The 13,726-nt window shown below is 39.4% G+C and overlaps 1 protein-coding gene across 2 annotated transcripts in view; it reads right to left on the bottom strand.

The window, feature by feature from the left end:
* tasor2 (transcription activation suppressor family member 2) overlaps positions 1 to 13,726 on the bottom strand; it is a 20,679-nt gene continuing 6,953 nt past the window's right edge. The window contains exons 14-22 of one of the 2 annotated variants that reach the window (XM_042495796.1): positions 11,325 to 13,646; positions 10,166 to 10,481; positions 9,486 to 9,951; positions 4,675 to 8,358; positions 3,101 to 3,223; positions 2,859 to 3,012; positions 2,655 to 2,760; positions 2,125 to 2,306; positions 1 to 1,824 (exon numbers count right to left, since the gene is read on the bottom strand). In XM_042495796.1, the coding sequence (XP_042351730.1) occupies positions 1,727 to 1,824; positions 2,125 to 2,306; positions 2,655 to 2,760; positions 2,859 to 3,012; positions 3,101 to 3,223; positions 4,675 to 8,358; positions 9,486 to 9,951; positions 10,166 to 10,481; positions 11,325 to 13,646 (7,451 nt within the window). In that variant the 3' untranslated portion in view covers positions 1 to 1,726. Of the gene's footprint in view, positions 1,825 to 2,124; positions 2,307 to 2,654; positions 2,761 to 2,858; positions 3,013 to 3,100; positions 3,224 to 4,674; positions 8,359 to 9,485; positions 9,952 to 10,165; positions 10,920 to 11,324; positions 13,647 to 13,726 lie in introns of both variants that reach the window. The other variant, XM_042495795.1, reaches the window with a different exon arrangement.

Below are 13,726 nucleotides of genomic sequence, written 5' to 3' on the forward strand. Positions count from 1 at the left end.
TTCAGCCTGTGTCGATGTTTTCTTGCTTTTGAAGAAAACAATTAAAGAAACTGCTTTATTCTCACTCAAAATGCTTTCAACAAAGTTATGAAATATAAACATATTAAGCACTGAGTAATAATGTTAAATTGTTGAGCTGCAACTACTCAACACTCATGAGTTAATAATCACTGTCAACAACCATAACAGTGTACAGTTATATACTTAAATATATAAAATATACAAACAAGCTAATTTAGCTATGTTTCAAATTTGTTTGTACCTAAAAACAAACACTAATAACGATTGTGCAGCAAATGTATCAAGTCAGGATTGGAAACAAAATATACACAGTAAAAAAACCATTAACGATAAAAATAAAATACAAAATGCGTACAGTATTTACAGTACACCCGCCTGTATATTGGCATCGCTGTCAATACTCATTAACTAAATGATAACTTAGTTGATAAATGAAACAAAAAAAAGTCAAATAATAACTGAATAATTATTGCTCCATTTATATAAGCTGAACTTATGTACTCAAGAAAATAAACAGAATACTACTTGTCCATCAGTTACTCACCACATGTTGCCTTGTATTTGTGAAGAATACTTTGTTTTTCTAACACGCCTGCAATGTGAACCGAGACTCCAGAAATTGAATTGAAGTCACAGGGGACCATGTTTATCAATCAAAAACATTTAAAAACATCTGTTTACAAACTCTCATAAACTCATGCAGTATAATGTTAGTCTCATTTATCCAGTTGTTTGCTCTGTGCTTTCTGAAAACATTCATCTTTGTAAAAACGTACAATTTAAAACACTTTCGCCTTCAAGTAGCACACCCTGAGCGTGCCTGACCAATAGACCGTATTAAATAATGGACGGAGCTAGCATGACCTCCCTCAATGGTTTGAGGACTCATGGTCTGAAGCCTCCAGCTCCGTGGAGGAGCGAGGGCTGGATCCGATTGAGGCCGAGGACACATCGGCAGACTGCCTGTCATTCAAAGAGGCCTCACCTTAATTATATGTAACTTTAAGCCTAAAATGCAAACAGGTTAGTAATATAAAATTTGACCCCCTGTACTCTTGTCATGATGGGGGAAACTAGCAACTAGCGGTCTGTGGGGATTTTCTGGCTTCTTGAACTAGGCTCAAGTGGTCATTCAAAGAACAGCCGTTTTGGACACTGAACATGTGAGAGTATAAGCTCCGCCTGAGCAAAATTTAAACACACACCTGTAGTCAGACACACTACTCGTCTGTACATGACATGACTTCTGTACATGACTTCTGGTACTGATATGTTTCAAATTATGTTTTTCAATAATACATGCTTTTGGCAAGTACTGAGCATGCAACGGGATAAATGGGACTCTGATTACACTACAAGATTTGTGTGTGAGAGATTGTAAACAGATGTTTTCATACGATTTTGCTGTCAGACATGATTCCCAATATTTGAATTCATAAAGAACGTTCACCTCTTTTGGATTTTCAGTTTACCATGGAGGAATGCTAGAAAAACAAAGTTTTCTTCACGAATTGAAGGTAACACACAGTGAGCAATTGATATACAAATGGTCATTTTGCGGGTGGAGTATTCCTTTAAAGTAAGTATTTTTGAAATTATCATTACTGGTAAATTGCTGGTTTCTCCTTCCTCAAATCCGATGAGTTTTCATTGCTGTGTTCTTGAATAAGCACAACATCAGTGTGTCCATCAGACTTTTTACAGGTCAGGCTGTAAATGTTTCGCTTGGAGAACACGTCAGGAAAGAGTTGAAAGTCATTGTTAAAATCCCATTCTTCTTGAATTTGATGTCAGTTGTTGTATCTGCAAGAAAAAAAATACCATGTCATCATTTTTTGCACTGTAAAGTAACATAAACCTTTAATTAACCCAAACACAATATAGAAACTCAACCAGTACAATGTGATTTTCGATTATCTTTTTTAACGTTCAATTAACAAAGTTGGCTTTAAGGCACTAAAGCATCAAATGCAATCAATCCTAACTACATTTTAGAGATATTTATAAAATCTTGCATATAACATCTTCAAAATAAACCCCTAATATTATGTAACCCATTGCATGTAAAGGTACAATGAAGGTGTTTGTGCATTAGTGTCTCACCAGTTATGAAAACAGGATAACGGGCTGATATGTTCTGGACCTGCAAATGGACCAAACATGTGAGATAGTCGGGCCGATCTCTTGACATGAGGTCACACTCGTGATAAGGCAAGACCTCCAATATTCCAGCTTCTTGGCACGAATTTAGGAACTGCTTCTTCTCTCTTGCCTCTTCGCTCAACCTGGATATGGGAAGAAACAAAATGTTCAGATATGCAACGTTTTAAAAGGGAGGCTTTTATGAAGTGCACAATCCGCATCCATCTTGTAGTCAGTCTAATAAAATGAACGCAACCACTCTGTATGGTGACTGTCATAATATAAGTAAACTCTGTGAAAAAAAAAATCTGAATTCAAATGTGGAAGAGGATATATGGAAAACATAGTGGTTGATGCTGGAGGATGAATTAGCAAAAACAAAAAAATCCAACCTGAATGATCATAAAAAGACAGCCTTTTAGAACACTTGTGACCCGCTATATTGGGAAGAAACAAGTTTTTGTGGTCATTTTTCTAAGGTTGACCCCTACCTCGCATTTTCTTTTAGACGACGGCTGTCTCTGTAGTGCAGCATCCATTTCCACTTCTCCATTCGGCTTAGCTTTTGCAAGATTTCTGCCATTTTTTTCATGTTGCCTTAAAATTCATATAGAGATTATACCATAAGTATAAGCTGCTTACATTACAAGATCTCACACATCAAAAAGTTGGTATTCAGATAAAAGTGCACATACAAAGGCTGAGGGGCTCCAGAGCTGCTCTGTCGAACACTATGAAGCCACCCCTCGTGAAGAGCTCCTGATGGGTGAGATTCACGACATCATCTGGTTCGTCAATTCCAGCAAATTGCACAGCTGGTGAATTCTTCAGCTCGAGCAAACGTGGGACCTGAGAAAGCAGTGAGGAGAGTCATTAATTCATGATTATCTATTACAAAAGTCCTGCAATGATGTTCTTCAGCATGCTGATCAAATACCTCACAGATGTGCTCTGCAATGTCTTCATTTCTGAGGATGATGAGTAGAGATGAAGAGCTATCCTCAGCAAGGAAGAACTCGGAGGGCTGTACAGCAGTGTGACCTTCTGCTTCTAGTTGTACCTTTTAATAAATCAAGAAGAAATTGCCAAATCTTTAAAAGCCATTTTTCATTAGCAAAACCTAACCTTCTTTGACATAAAAAAAATAGTTCTTTACACCATGACTTGCTTTTATATATATTTTGTGACTGAAAATATGTACCAGGGTTATTAAAGGGCATAATACCCTTGAATTCAGCATTTATAAGATCTTTACGTCTACCCAGTGTCCTCTTCTCTAAAACCAACCAACATCACAATAACTGGTACAATAAATGTAGTGGGACATTACATTGAAAATCATTGGAAAATGGAAATGCTTTCGTCTTGAATTATGCACGATGGATGTCTGACTCATAATGCCTGACTCATAATGCCTATAAAACTCTCGTGGTTTCATTTTGTAATGATATGCCAGCATAGGTGCATGTTTTGGTTATGAAACACTCATAAGAAGTTCAGAGGCTGTGATCATTTTTGAATTAAAACCAGTAAAACAGAGTGTATTCACACTTAGCTATCCCTTTTCAAATTTCATCTGTAGTTCTTATTTTTTTTTTTTAAAAAAAAGGGAAGAAAAAAGGTTTTCTGGGAATATCAGAAAAGCTCCTTTTGTTTAGAGCGGATGAGTGAGGCATGTTTGTGTTTGACTGAAAGCAGCTGGCAGGCTAAGCCTCAGCAGGGGAACGAGAAAAAATAAACAAAAAATAAACTTGCTCAATTGATTGCAAGCCATTGGTAGTGTGGTTTTAGTGTTATTGAAGAGTAAGAAATTCACCAGCATCTACATGAACTGAACTGATTTGCAAATAAATTTATATGCAGTTGAATTTGGTGCAGCAGACCAGCTTACAAATTGGTGTTAGCAATGCAACTTTTTATCTGGCCAAAAATTGCAGTATTTTTTTGTTATCTTTAATGAGACAAATTTGTAATTTATCTTTACTATATGTGTGAATGTTATTTTATATCAAAGTTAATCTTTTTTTCTTGTAAATAGCAGGTGGGGCATTGGGCTGTAGCTGAATAAGCTAGAAGAGAATATAGCATAGTTCTGGGATAGTCTACGAGGACTGCACATTAAACAGTATATTGAGCCAGATTTTTTTTTTAAATATTACAATGGTAACATACTGATCATACAATTGGATAGCAGAGAAATGGCTTATTCTGCATTAGAAGGAAGACTTAAAAGTTTGCATGAATATTTTTTTTTTCTGTTGTGAAAATGCTCTGTGGAAATGTGCCATTAATGGTGGCATGAATCAAAGTTGATTTCCCATCTCCATTTAATAGCAAACAAATTTGCACTGGCCCCTTGTGTTTGGAGAATGTGTGTTACATTGTCAAAAAAACATTTTAGGTGCTTTAGTTCAAGAATGTAGGTTATAAAAATTATATCTTTGAAAAATTATGGTAAATATAAAGTTAAAGTTAATACTGCAATGGAAGTTTGCTGAAAACTCATCTTACCTTGGTTTCCTCAAAGAAGGCATCATCCGATGTTACTAATATGTAGAATCTGTACTTTGTTTTACAGGATTTCTTCACGACTGAATTCAGTTTACTGCGAAAACTCTCCTCCATCTCTCTCTTCATTTGATCACAGAAGTCGAAATGATTGTTTGGTTCAGTCTTTGGGTAACCTCTATCCATACTGAAGTGCTTAGGCCTGGATGGGACCCTTTTGGCAGCACAAATGTCATTCATCTTTGCTTCATACAGTCTGGCATACTCTGAGGTCACGTCAGATACAGCAGCATGTGCCATTGGGTTCCCTGTTCCTTGTGATGATTTTTGAGGATGCAATGTCTTTTCGTCCTTTGTGATGTCGAACAGGTCTTTCCTATCAGACATGTCTACCTTGATTTTTTGTCCAATAACTGATGGTGTGTCTAAGTGTGCTTTTAAGGGCTCCACTATATCCTCCTGCTCCTCTAGACTAGAAAAGTGCACAGTCACAGGACTGGTACAAGAAAGACGTAATTTGTCATGTGTGTCCATGAGGGGTTCCCTCTTACTTCTTTTCAAAAGTTGTTTCATTTGTTCTGAGAAGATAAGGCACTCCTGCTCCATTGACGCCTCAGTGATGTCATCTTGTAGGCACCTCTGAGACACTTGCTCCAGAAAAGAGTACGGTCTCTTCCGGCTGGTGTTATAGACCGTGCACATGAGTGAACTTTGAGGATCCAGGAGGAGACTGTCATCTATTTTTCCATCATCACTGTGATCCGCACGTGAAATAGATGCGTCTGTGTATTCCCTCTGATCCATCAAAATGCTTCCTCTAGTTGTCTGCCCAAATTTCTCAACTAAACCATATGTCATGAAACCTTTGGTTCCATCGACACATTTAGAGGAACTTCTTGCAGATTCAAAAGACTGCCCAGGGAGAGATAATGAAGGAATCTTGTTGAATTTTAAAATGTCCCTTCCTTGGTGCTGATATAAAGAATCTTGATGCACAAATTGAGCTTTATCTGAGCGAGTCTTACTGTCACCTACATTTGATAACCACCTGCTCTTTGAAGACAGCTCATTGGCTTCTTGCTTGTCATCACTTAGTATTTCCGAGTGTCTCTGTTTTTCAGTCTTTATCTCCAAGAGCATGGTAGTGGGTGTGGTGTGTGTGACTATAGGGGTATTCTTTGGTTTGTTTTGGGAAAAATTGGACATTGCAGCATTTTCAGTTAGTCTGTCTTTAGAGATGCTATCTGCTTGACTTTCATCACTCTTAGATGGTTTCACTGCCATAACAGGGCGCTGACTGTATGATTGTGGTTCATGGCTTAAATTGGTCTGTGATGTTGTTTTATGTCTTTCTTGGTCAACAATATTTGCCTTAATCACTTGCAAACTTTTAGAAGTGGGAACAGATGCGTAGGGATGGCAATAATCTTGCCCTACAGAGGTTTCCTGTAGTTTTTCTGTCCTTTCAAAATAGTGTTGAGGAACTGATGAGTCAGTTTTCTTTAGCTGCAACTTAACACCAAGTACTTCTTCTAAATTTCTTTTAAAAGGTGTTATGAGAAAATGACCTGTTGATTCTGTGTGCAACTCTTGTGAGGTCGATGCTGACACGCCTGCTGGTGTAGTATTGCTTATTTTCTTGTTGATAAAATCAGTTGAATTATGCCTTGGTGCTAAGCAAGTGGGGATGTACTTGCTGGTGGGCTTAGAGGTTTGATCAAGAGAGTGTTTCATATCAGCTGTTTCAATCTGGCTGGATTTGTCAATGTGACTTGATTTGGAGAGGTACTTGTCTATACTTTGTAGAACTCTTAGAGTCCTTAGCTCAAGATCAGGGTGAAGATCATGGAGAGGTGTGGCATCACTGTTGACTGCAGACTTGTGACAAATGTTTTGCTCAAAAAGCATCTCATCCTTCTGAGATGGCAAGTCTACGTCAAGACATTGCTGAACCATGTCTCTGGAGGTTTCAGCACCACTATAAGCAGAGGCATGAGTACTGGGGCCAGAGCAAATTGAGTACTCATATGGTTTCTCATCCATAGTTGGGGTAGAGCACCGATCTTCAGACTCACTTTCCAAAGCCACTGGCTGTTTTTTTTCACTTATATCAAAAAGCGATAGTGCTATTCTGCCAGCACACAGCTCCACTTTTTCACTGTACATTTGAGATGTACTGCATACCCCTGGGGGAATGAAAGTTTCAGGGTAGGTAGTTCCACTGATAAGTGGTATTTCTTCCTGGCCTTGAACAACTTCTTCAACCTTGCCTTGTGAGTGTAAGTCATGTGGTTGTACTGTACGCTCTTCAGAAGTGTCTCTTCCAATAAATGGAATTACAACCTCACTATGGATCTTTTTTAATCCCTCAGTTGTTTTGTCGATCTGTTTGATATATATGTCTTGAGCCAGTGCCACTTCAACTTCAGACTGATGATGAAATAGTTCCTTCTCAGTTTTGTTATAAACATTTTGCTCTCCCTGGATTGATTGGGTATTCCCATCTTCATGATCACCACTACTTACATTTAAGTCTGCCATTACTTTGTTTTGGCTTCTGGTTTCAACGCCATCATTTGTTTGGGGAATAACCCCATCTGTGTAAGGAGCATCTAATGAACAGTTGCGCTCATCAGATATTGGTAATGGTGCCTTCTGATATTGTGTCTTCTTTGCCAGACAAATTTTATTTTTTGAATTTTGATCAACTGCATGCACATTAGATGTAGGCTCCATTTTTAAGGATTTGGGGGGAGATTTTTCTGAAATAGCTTGTTCATCTGTCAACGCACTGCCCTTTGCACACAGTTTTCTCAAGTGTAAATCATGGGAGGCGTGTTCTTCCTCAGCTTGAGGTGGTTGCTCATCCAAAGGTGGTTCTTGATGACACCCTATAATGCCATCCTTTACTGAGTCTGGGCCATTACACATCATAGGTACTGGTTGAACACTCAAATCACTGTCTCTTTTTACAGGTGTATCACAACTGTTTTTCTCATGAAATCCATCTGCTTTTTCAGAGTGATTTTCATCTTCGATCACTTTAGCTTTGTTGACTGTACAACAATCTTCATCTTCATTTACATTTTCAGCTTTGCCTGGTGAGTCTGCTATAGGTTCCTCCAAAGACAACTGCTTTTCATTTTCCAAAAGACCATTGCAGATTATACCAGATGCTTCATTTATAGAATCATCACTAGTATGAATCCCTTTTAGAGACGGCTCTACATTGTCTTCTTGGCATGGCTTTTCTTTCACCTCCAAGTTTTCCCCCTCTTTGAATTCAATTTTATCATGCCCAACATCATGGACCACATCGGTTGCTCCTTTGTTGGAGTCTACCTCTTCAACTGTCACAGATTTAGATGAATCCTTTTCATGTTTTGTCACTAAATTCACAACTTTAGATTCCACATTTTCAGTTCCATCTTTCATATCAGTCTTCTTATTGTTGCATCCATGTAACATGTGGCCAACGCCTGGAGCAGTCTGATTATTTTCTGACGAACTCGATGCACTTCCAATGTCTTCTTTTTCGAGAAAGAACATTCCACCTGACGGTACATCAGTGTGCTTCAGGCTCCCTGCTGTTGGTGGAGGAGGACAAGTCCTCTTACTTTTAAAGGTGCTTCTGACATCATTCACCTCACTGGCAATCTCTGTGAAGTGCTCCATCTTTGTGTAACACTAGATAATGAAAAAGAAAAAAGAATGAGAATACATATTATCTATTACAAATGTCTTTCATTCAGTGAAAACCATGACTACTGTTTCTCTCTGCAAGATTTTCAATATTTTGAAAATTTCCCATGATCTGTCAAGAACCCTTTTTGCCATTAGTTCAAACAGTAAATCCTTTAAATCACAATTACAAAGATAGCTACTCAGGTGTTATAGTAAGTTGAATACTGACTAGATTTGTTTCAGCATTAACAAAAGTATAACTAGAAGGGCACTTGGACAATACAGACCTCAGTCAAGCCCGAATACCCAATCTCACAATGTTAATGAAAGTGAAAAATAATTATTGTATCTGCCTTGTAATTCAAAATTTGTCCATAGCCCATGCTACACCCTTCCACCAAGTTTCATGAAAACTGGACCTGTAGTTGTTCCCTAATCCTGCTAACAAATGGTGAAACAGACAAACAAATGGAACTGAAAACATAACCTCCGAGGTGGCGGTAAATGAGGTCAGATAATTGTTGACTGACATGCAGGTGCATCAGTCATAAACAAGTGGCAACCACCAAGGCCGGAAAACAAAGCCAACACAGAAGTGCTAAAAACTGTATTGCACTGAATCACCACTTGAGGTTGGCTCAAAAGCCGGTCAAACCTCAAAGACATCCATGTTAAAATGCCCAGCTTTACAGCAGAAATAAGCATATTTTCATCCAAGGTAATAAAAAATAAGCAATTTTGGTCTCTCTAGTTTCTGTCCCCATCCGTAACGTGTACAGGGGGTGAATTCCTATATAACTCACCTGTTTACATTTTTATCAAAGCTTAAAGTTATGCATAACTAAGGCCATGGCTGCATGGCAGAAACAATTATTTGGAACTGTGGCCAAAAGGTCTGAGGGCATTTCCAGAGAGAGCTTGTGACTCCCACTCAGATGCAATATCACTTTGACTGAAAACAGTGGATTGTCCCCTCCAAATCACCCCATTTCTTTCAATAGTTTTTTTTCTATTACTTTGTGAAAAGTGCACAAACCTGGTCCCTTAAATTGTTCTATCTGGAAATCATCACAAAAACATTAAATGCATACTAGTTTGTCTTTAATGTAACAGTAACATTAGACCCAAACCTCAATTGTGCTTGTCTCCTGTAGTCCTGCAGATGACTTGGGTGTGTTCAATGTTATACTAGCTGCTTTCCCATCACCAGACACAGAAGCGTCTCTTCTGTTGACTCGTTGATCTGAGGTTACAATCTCTGCATTGGAGTTTCTCAGGGACAAGTCCAAAATTTGACATTCTTGGTCCAAGACAGAGTCATCTTTTTTGCTGAGGTCCAAAACTTTTGAAACCGATGGGTCTGAAGAAGTGTCTGATACACCCGGGAAAGGAGCAAAGGAATTGGCCTTGAGCTCAGACTGATCCTGGGCTGATACCGTTCCACTGGACATTTCCAAGTGATCTCTCTCTTCTGAACATGAGTCTGGGTCAGCATGAAAAAACCTGGCTGTTGACCTGCTGTAGAACAGACCTATCCATATGTGGACGATGAGCCGCACCTCTTCACAAGTGTCTTGCATTGAGAAGTCCCACGGGCTATCGAAGATGTAAGAAGCACAAAAATTAGCTCTGTCAGTTGAATACTTGTGAATCAGAACATGTCAACTGAACTTAAAGTCAACTCTACTGCATATTGCCCACATCTATCAACTAAAGACAAACAATTATAGCACTGAGAATATGGCACAAAAAACATATTTTACTTGTATGTAGTGATTCCTTCTTTGAATAAGTAATACAATCTACATACCCATGCAAGGCTCGGATGATGGCTTTTTCCTTTGAGTCACTTGTAAACTTGCTGTCTAGACTAAAGTCATAGTTTTGTTTCCACTGTTTTGTGACTTGGATAGATCCATCCGTGCCAACAAAGGTACGGGAGTGTCTGAACTTTCTTCTGCGGCCCATGTGTTTTGTCAGGTATTCTGGAGTCCTGTGGTATTGTTCACTTCTGTCTTCCTGATCGACAGAGGGGTGTAGTGTTTGACTTCCATTGCCATACATTGTCTGGTGATGGTGCAGCAGTCTGGTAGAACCACTTAAAGGGGATACCTGGAATGGTGTACCTGGCAAACCCAACAGTAGAGAGGAAGACGGGGGCAATGAGTAAGCATGTTCTTTAGATACCAAACCAACCAATTCACTGCCTCCCACAAGATGGCTTGGTGAAGGAGACTCAAGAGGCTGCATGGGTCTAGCAGGAGGCTTTCTAAGCAGAGCATGAAGAACTGACTCTTGTTCAGCCATGGTAAGTTCTTTTGCAAAGTCACACTTCTTCAAACTTGTCTCAGGCTTTCTCTCAACTGCTGGCACTGGATGTGGTGGAACCTGGTCATTACTGGCACTGAGTGCCAAGTCAGCAAGTAAATTCAAAGCATCTGTAGATGAGCAAGCACTGTTCATTTTTTCCTTAACAGTCTTCCTGATAGAATTATCCCTAGTACACTCTTTGTTTTTGAGTTTTTCACTGGCAAAACAAGCTGGGGTTTGAAAATGCAACCACCCTGTGAAGACAAAACAGAGAAGAAAAAAGAGAAACAGCATGAAAATAAAAAAGTAGCACATTGAAAGCATTTGAAATATACCAGTGTATATCTATTAGGAAACTGTCACCAACATGGAAACTATTCAATTGTTTAAAACAAAGGGATTGGTTAATTATCCAGTAATGGCAGGTTTGGTTGCAAATGCACAGGATTGACAAAAATGCAGCTCAAGCAAGAAAAAAGCTAAAGCAAAATGACGCCTAGCTAATACTTAGCAAAGTGCAGTGATAGCATGCTGTGGACAGTTGCAGAAGTGACAGATCAAAGGAAAGGGCTGGTCAGTTTCAGTGCCATGCAAAATAGAGATTTTAGATATGTACAAAAACAAGTTTTCATATTTCAGAATTTTAAAATAAGACTTACATTTCTTTTTAACATATTCTGTAGAGATGCCTTGATGTTTTTTTAGCATTTTAATCCTTCCCCGTCTTGGAAAGATTGATGGAGGCCTTTGTATGATTTGAGGTTGTTTGTCTAAAATGGTTTGTGCTTGTGTCTCTGGTGAGTCTTTCATTTGTTGGATATTCTGACCCTCAGTTATCTTTATTTTGTCTGGTGTCTCTTTAGGGGTCAGGCCTAGGGCATATGCAAAAAGAGGGTCAACTGAAAGCATCTTTGAAACTTCCTTGACATACACATTGGTGTCCTGGATGCTTGTAATTGCATAATTAGTCTTCGGCATCCCAGCACCCAAGTCAAATTTGCCCTTCTTGAGACAAGGCTCAGCATCTTTGGTGGTATCTACAGTCGTTTCCTCTGACACAAGATCAGATTTTCTCTTTCCTCTGAGAAGAACTGATTTCAATTTACTTAACAGAAATTCACCCTTTGATGCAAATTTTCCTGGGGAGAGGGTAGTTGTTGTGACACCAGTCTTTGAAGAAGGCTCACTGCTATGTTGATTCAAAGTCAATGAACCATTGCCATCATTTGATGGTCTCAGAACACTGTGTTCAGGATTAACATCACTGAGAGTTTTAAGATGGTTCCCTCCATCCTTGGATGCTGTGGTCTCTGTTTCGTCCACTGCGGTTTCTGGAGCAGTGCCGGATTCTTGCTCCATTTCGGCTGTGCAATAAGCATTCACAGAAGCCCTGATCAACGTTTTGTTAGGGCACTGATCGTCCTCTTTTGACTGAAGCTTATCTTTTAAAGACTTAATCTGGTTAGCAATATCTACAGAGCCATGAGGAACCAAGATTCTTCCACATTCGCTGATGACTGGCTTCAAGTCCCAGCGTTCCGTTTTCTTTCTTAGAGGACATGCTTCAAGTTCCATTAAAATGGTGTTTTCCAAACTCTGTTTTCCAGGGTCAGATTTTTTCTCCTTTGGTACCGCTAAACCAACATTTTTTGATGATAGTTTTCCAAATTTGCACTTTCCCCTTTGTACTTTCCTCCCATCAGTATTTGAGGGATTACTCAACTGTGGGTGGCCTGATGATTCCTTGGCCTCGCCTTCCTCCTGACTGTTAAAGTTGTCATACTCCACTGGTATTTTGACTGTTTTCAAACTGGGAGTCTCAACGCAAACTTTGGATACCTTCCTCCGACCTCTGTAATGTCCCCTGCGTAATTTCCCTCGTTCTTTTTTTGTGACATTGGTAACCTCAGGGCAATCCAAGACTAATTTGGTTGTAACAGTCTCGTCATTAAGAGAGTTCACTCCTGCAGTTTGTAATTTGGTTGTTGAAAAACCAGAAAGCTGAAAGTCATTATGCTTTGTTACAGACACAGAACTGATCATACTTATACTCTCATCAGTGACAGTTCGCTCTGCTGAAGTGATGCTAACTATCAGCTCTGCAGGAAGGTCATCTGACGAGGGGGGAGCCAGAAGATTTCTTGCCCCCTTATCAGTTTTTATCAGCACAGTCAGATCAGACTTGCAAGTGTCTTTGGTTGCATCTCCAACTTGCAAATTATCTGGTACAACATTTTGAGGCATAGGTGTTAAGTCCACTTGTGCTTCAGCATTTGTTACGCCAAAGTCCACAGACGTACCGGCTTGCAAACCGGCTGGTACAACATTTTGAGGCACAGGTGTTAAGTCTATTTGTGTTCCAGCACTCGTTGTACCCCTGTCAACAGCTGCTGTACCAGCTTTCAAATCAGCTGGTACAACATTTTGAGGCACAGGTGTTAGGTACTCTTTTGCTTCAGCACTTGTTATACTGCTGTTCATAGATGTGTCCATGTTTACAGAAGATCTCTGGCCTGTCAGCTGGTCCTCTAACTCCACGCTAACAGGATTGGCTGGTGCCTCTTCAGGAGATGACAGACAGATGTAGACATCATCATCAAGGTCTTCTATTTGCTCCTCTTGTCCAGCCGACAGGATTTCTGAAGCCTTGGACACTGGCAGTTGAAAGGAGATTGGTTTACTCAGGTAAGACCTGAAGCTCTGCCATGCCCTTTTAGTCCACTCTGGGGATGAGTAGAGGTGCTTGTGAGCATCTGGCACATCATACTGTTCTGGAAAGATGCTGATTTCCCTTGAAGGACTTGCCAACCCAGGATTTATCAGTGCTGCATAACTCTGCATATGATGTGCCACAACTTCACACAGTTCTTCATCTGGGTCAAAGGGTGATTTCTCAACTTCACCCTCTGCATAACTTAGTACCGGTAGAACTCGCAGGACTTCAGATGACATGGCAGGCTTTCTCTGCCCAAGTTTTGTTTCTGAAAAATCAAGAAAGAGTGCTTGTTTAATCTTTTAAAGCTTTTTTCAACATATTAAATGAAAATGTCTATATAATAAA

The sequence above is a fragment of the Plectropomus leopardus genome, chromosome 11 (assembly GCF_008729295.1).
Source record: "Plectropomus leopardus isolate mb chromosome 11, YSFRI_Pleo_2.0, whole genome shotgun sequence".
Lineage (NCBI taxonomy): Eukaryota > Metazoa > Chordata > Actinopteri > Perciformes > Serranidae > Plectropomus > Plectropomus leopardus.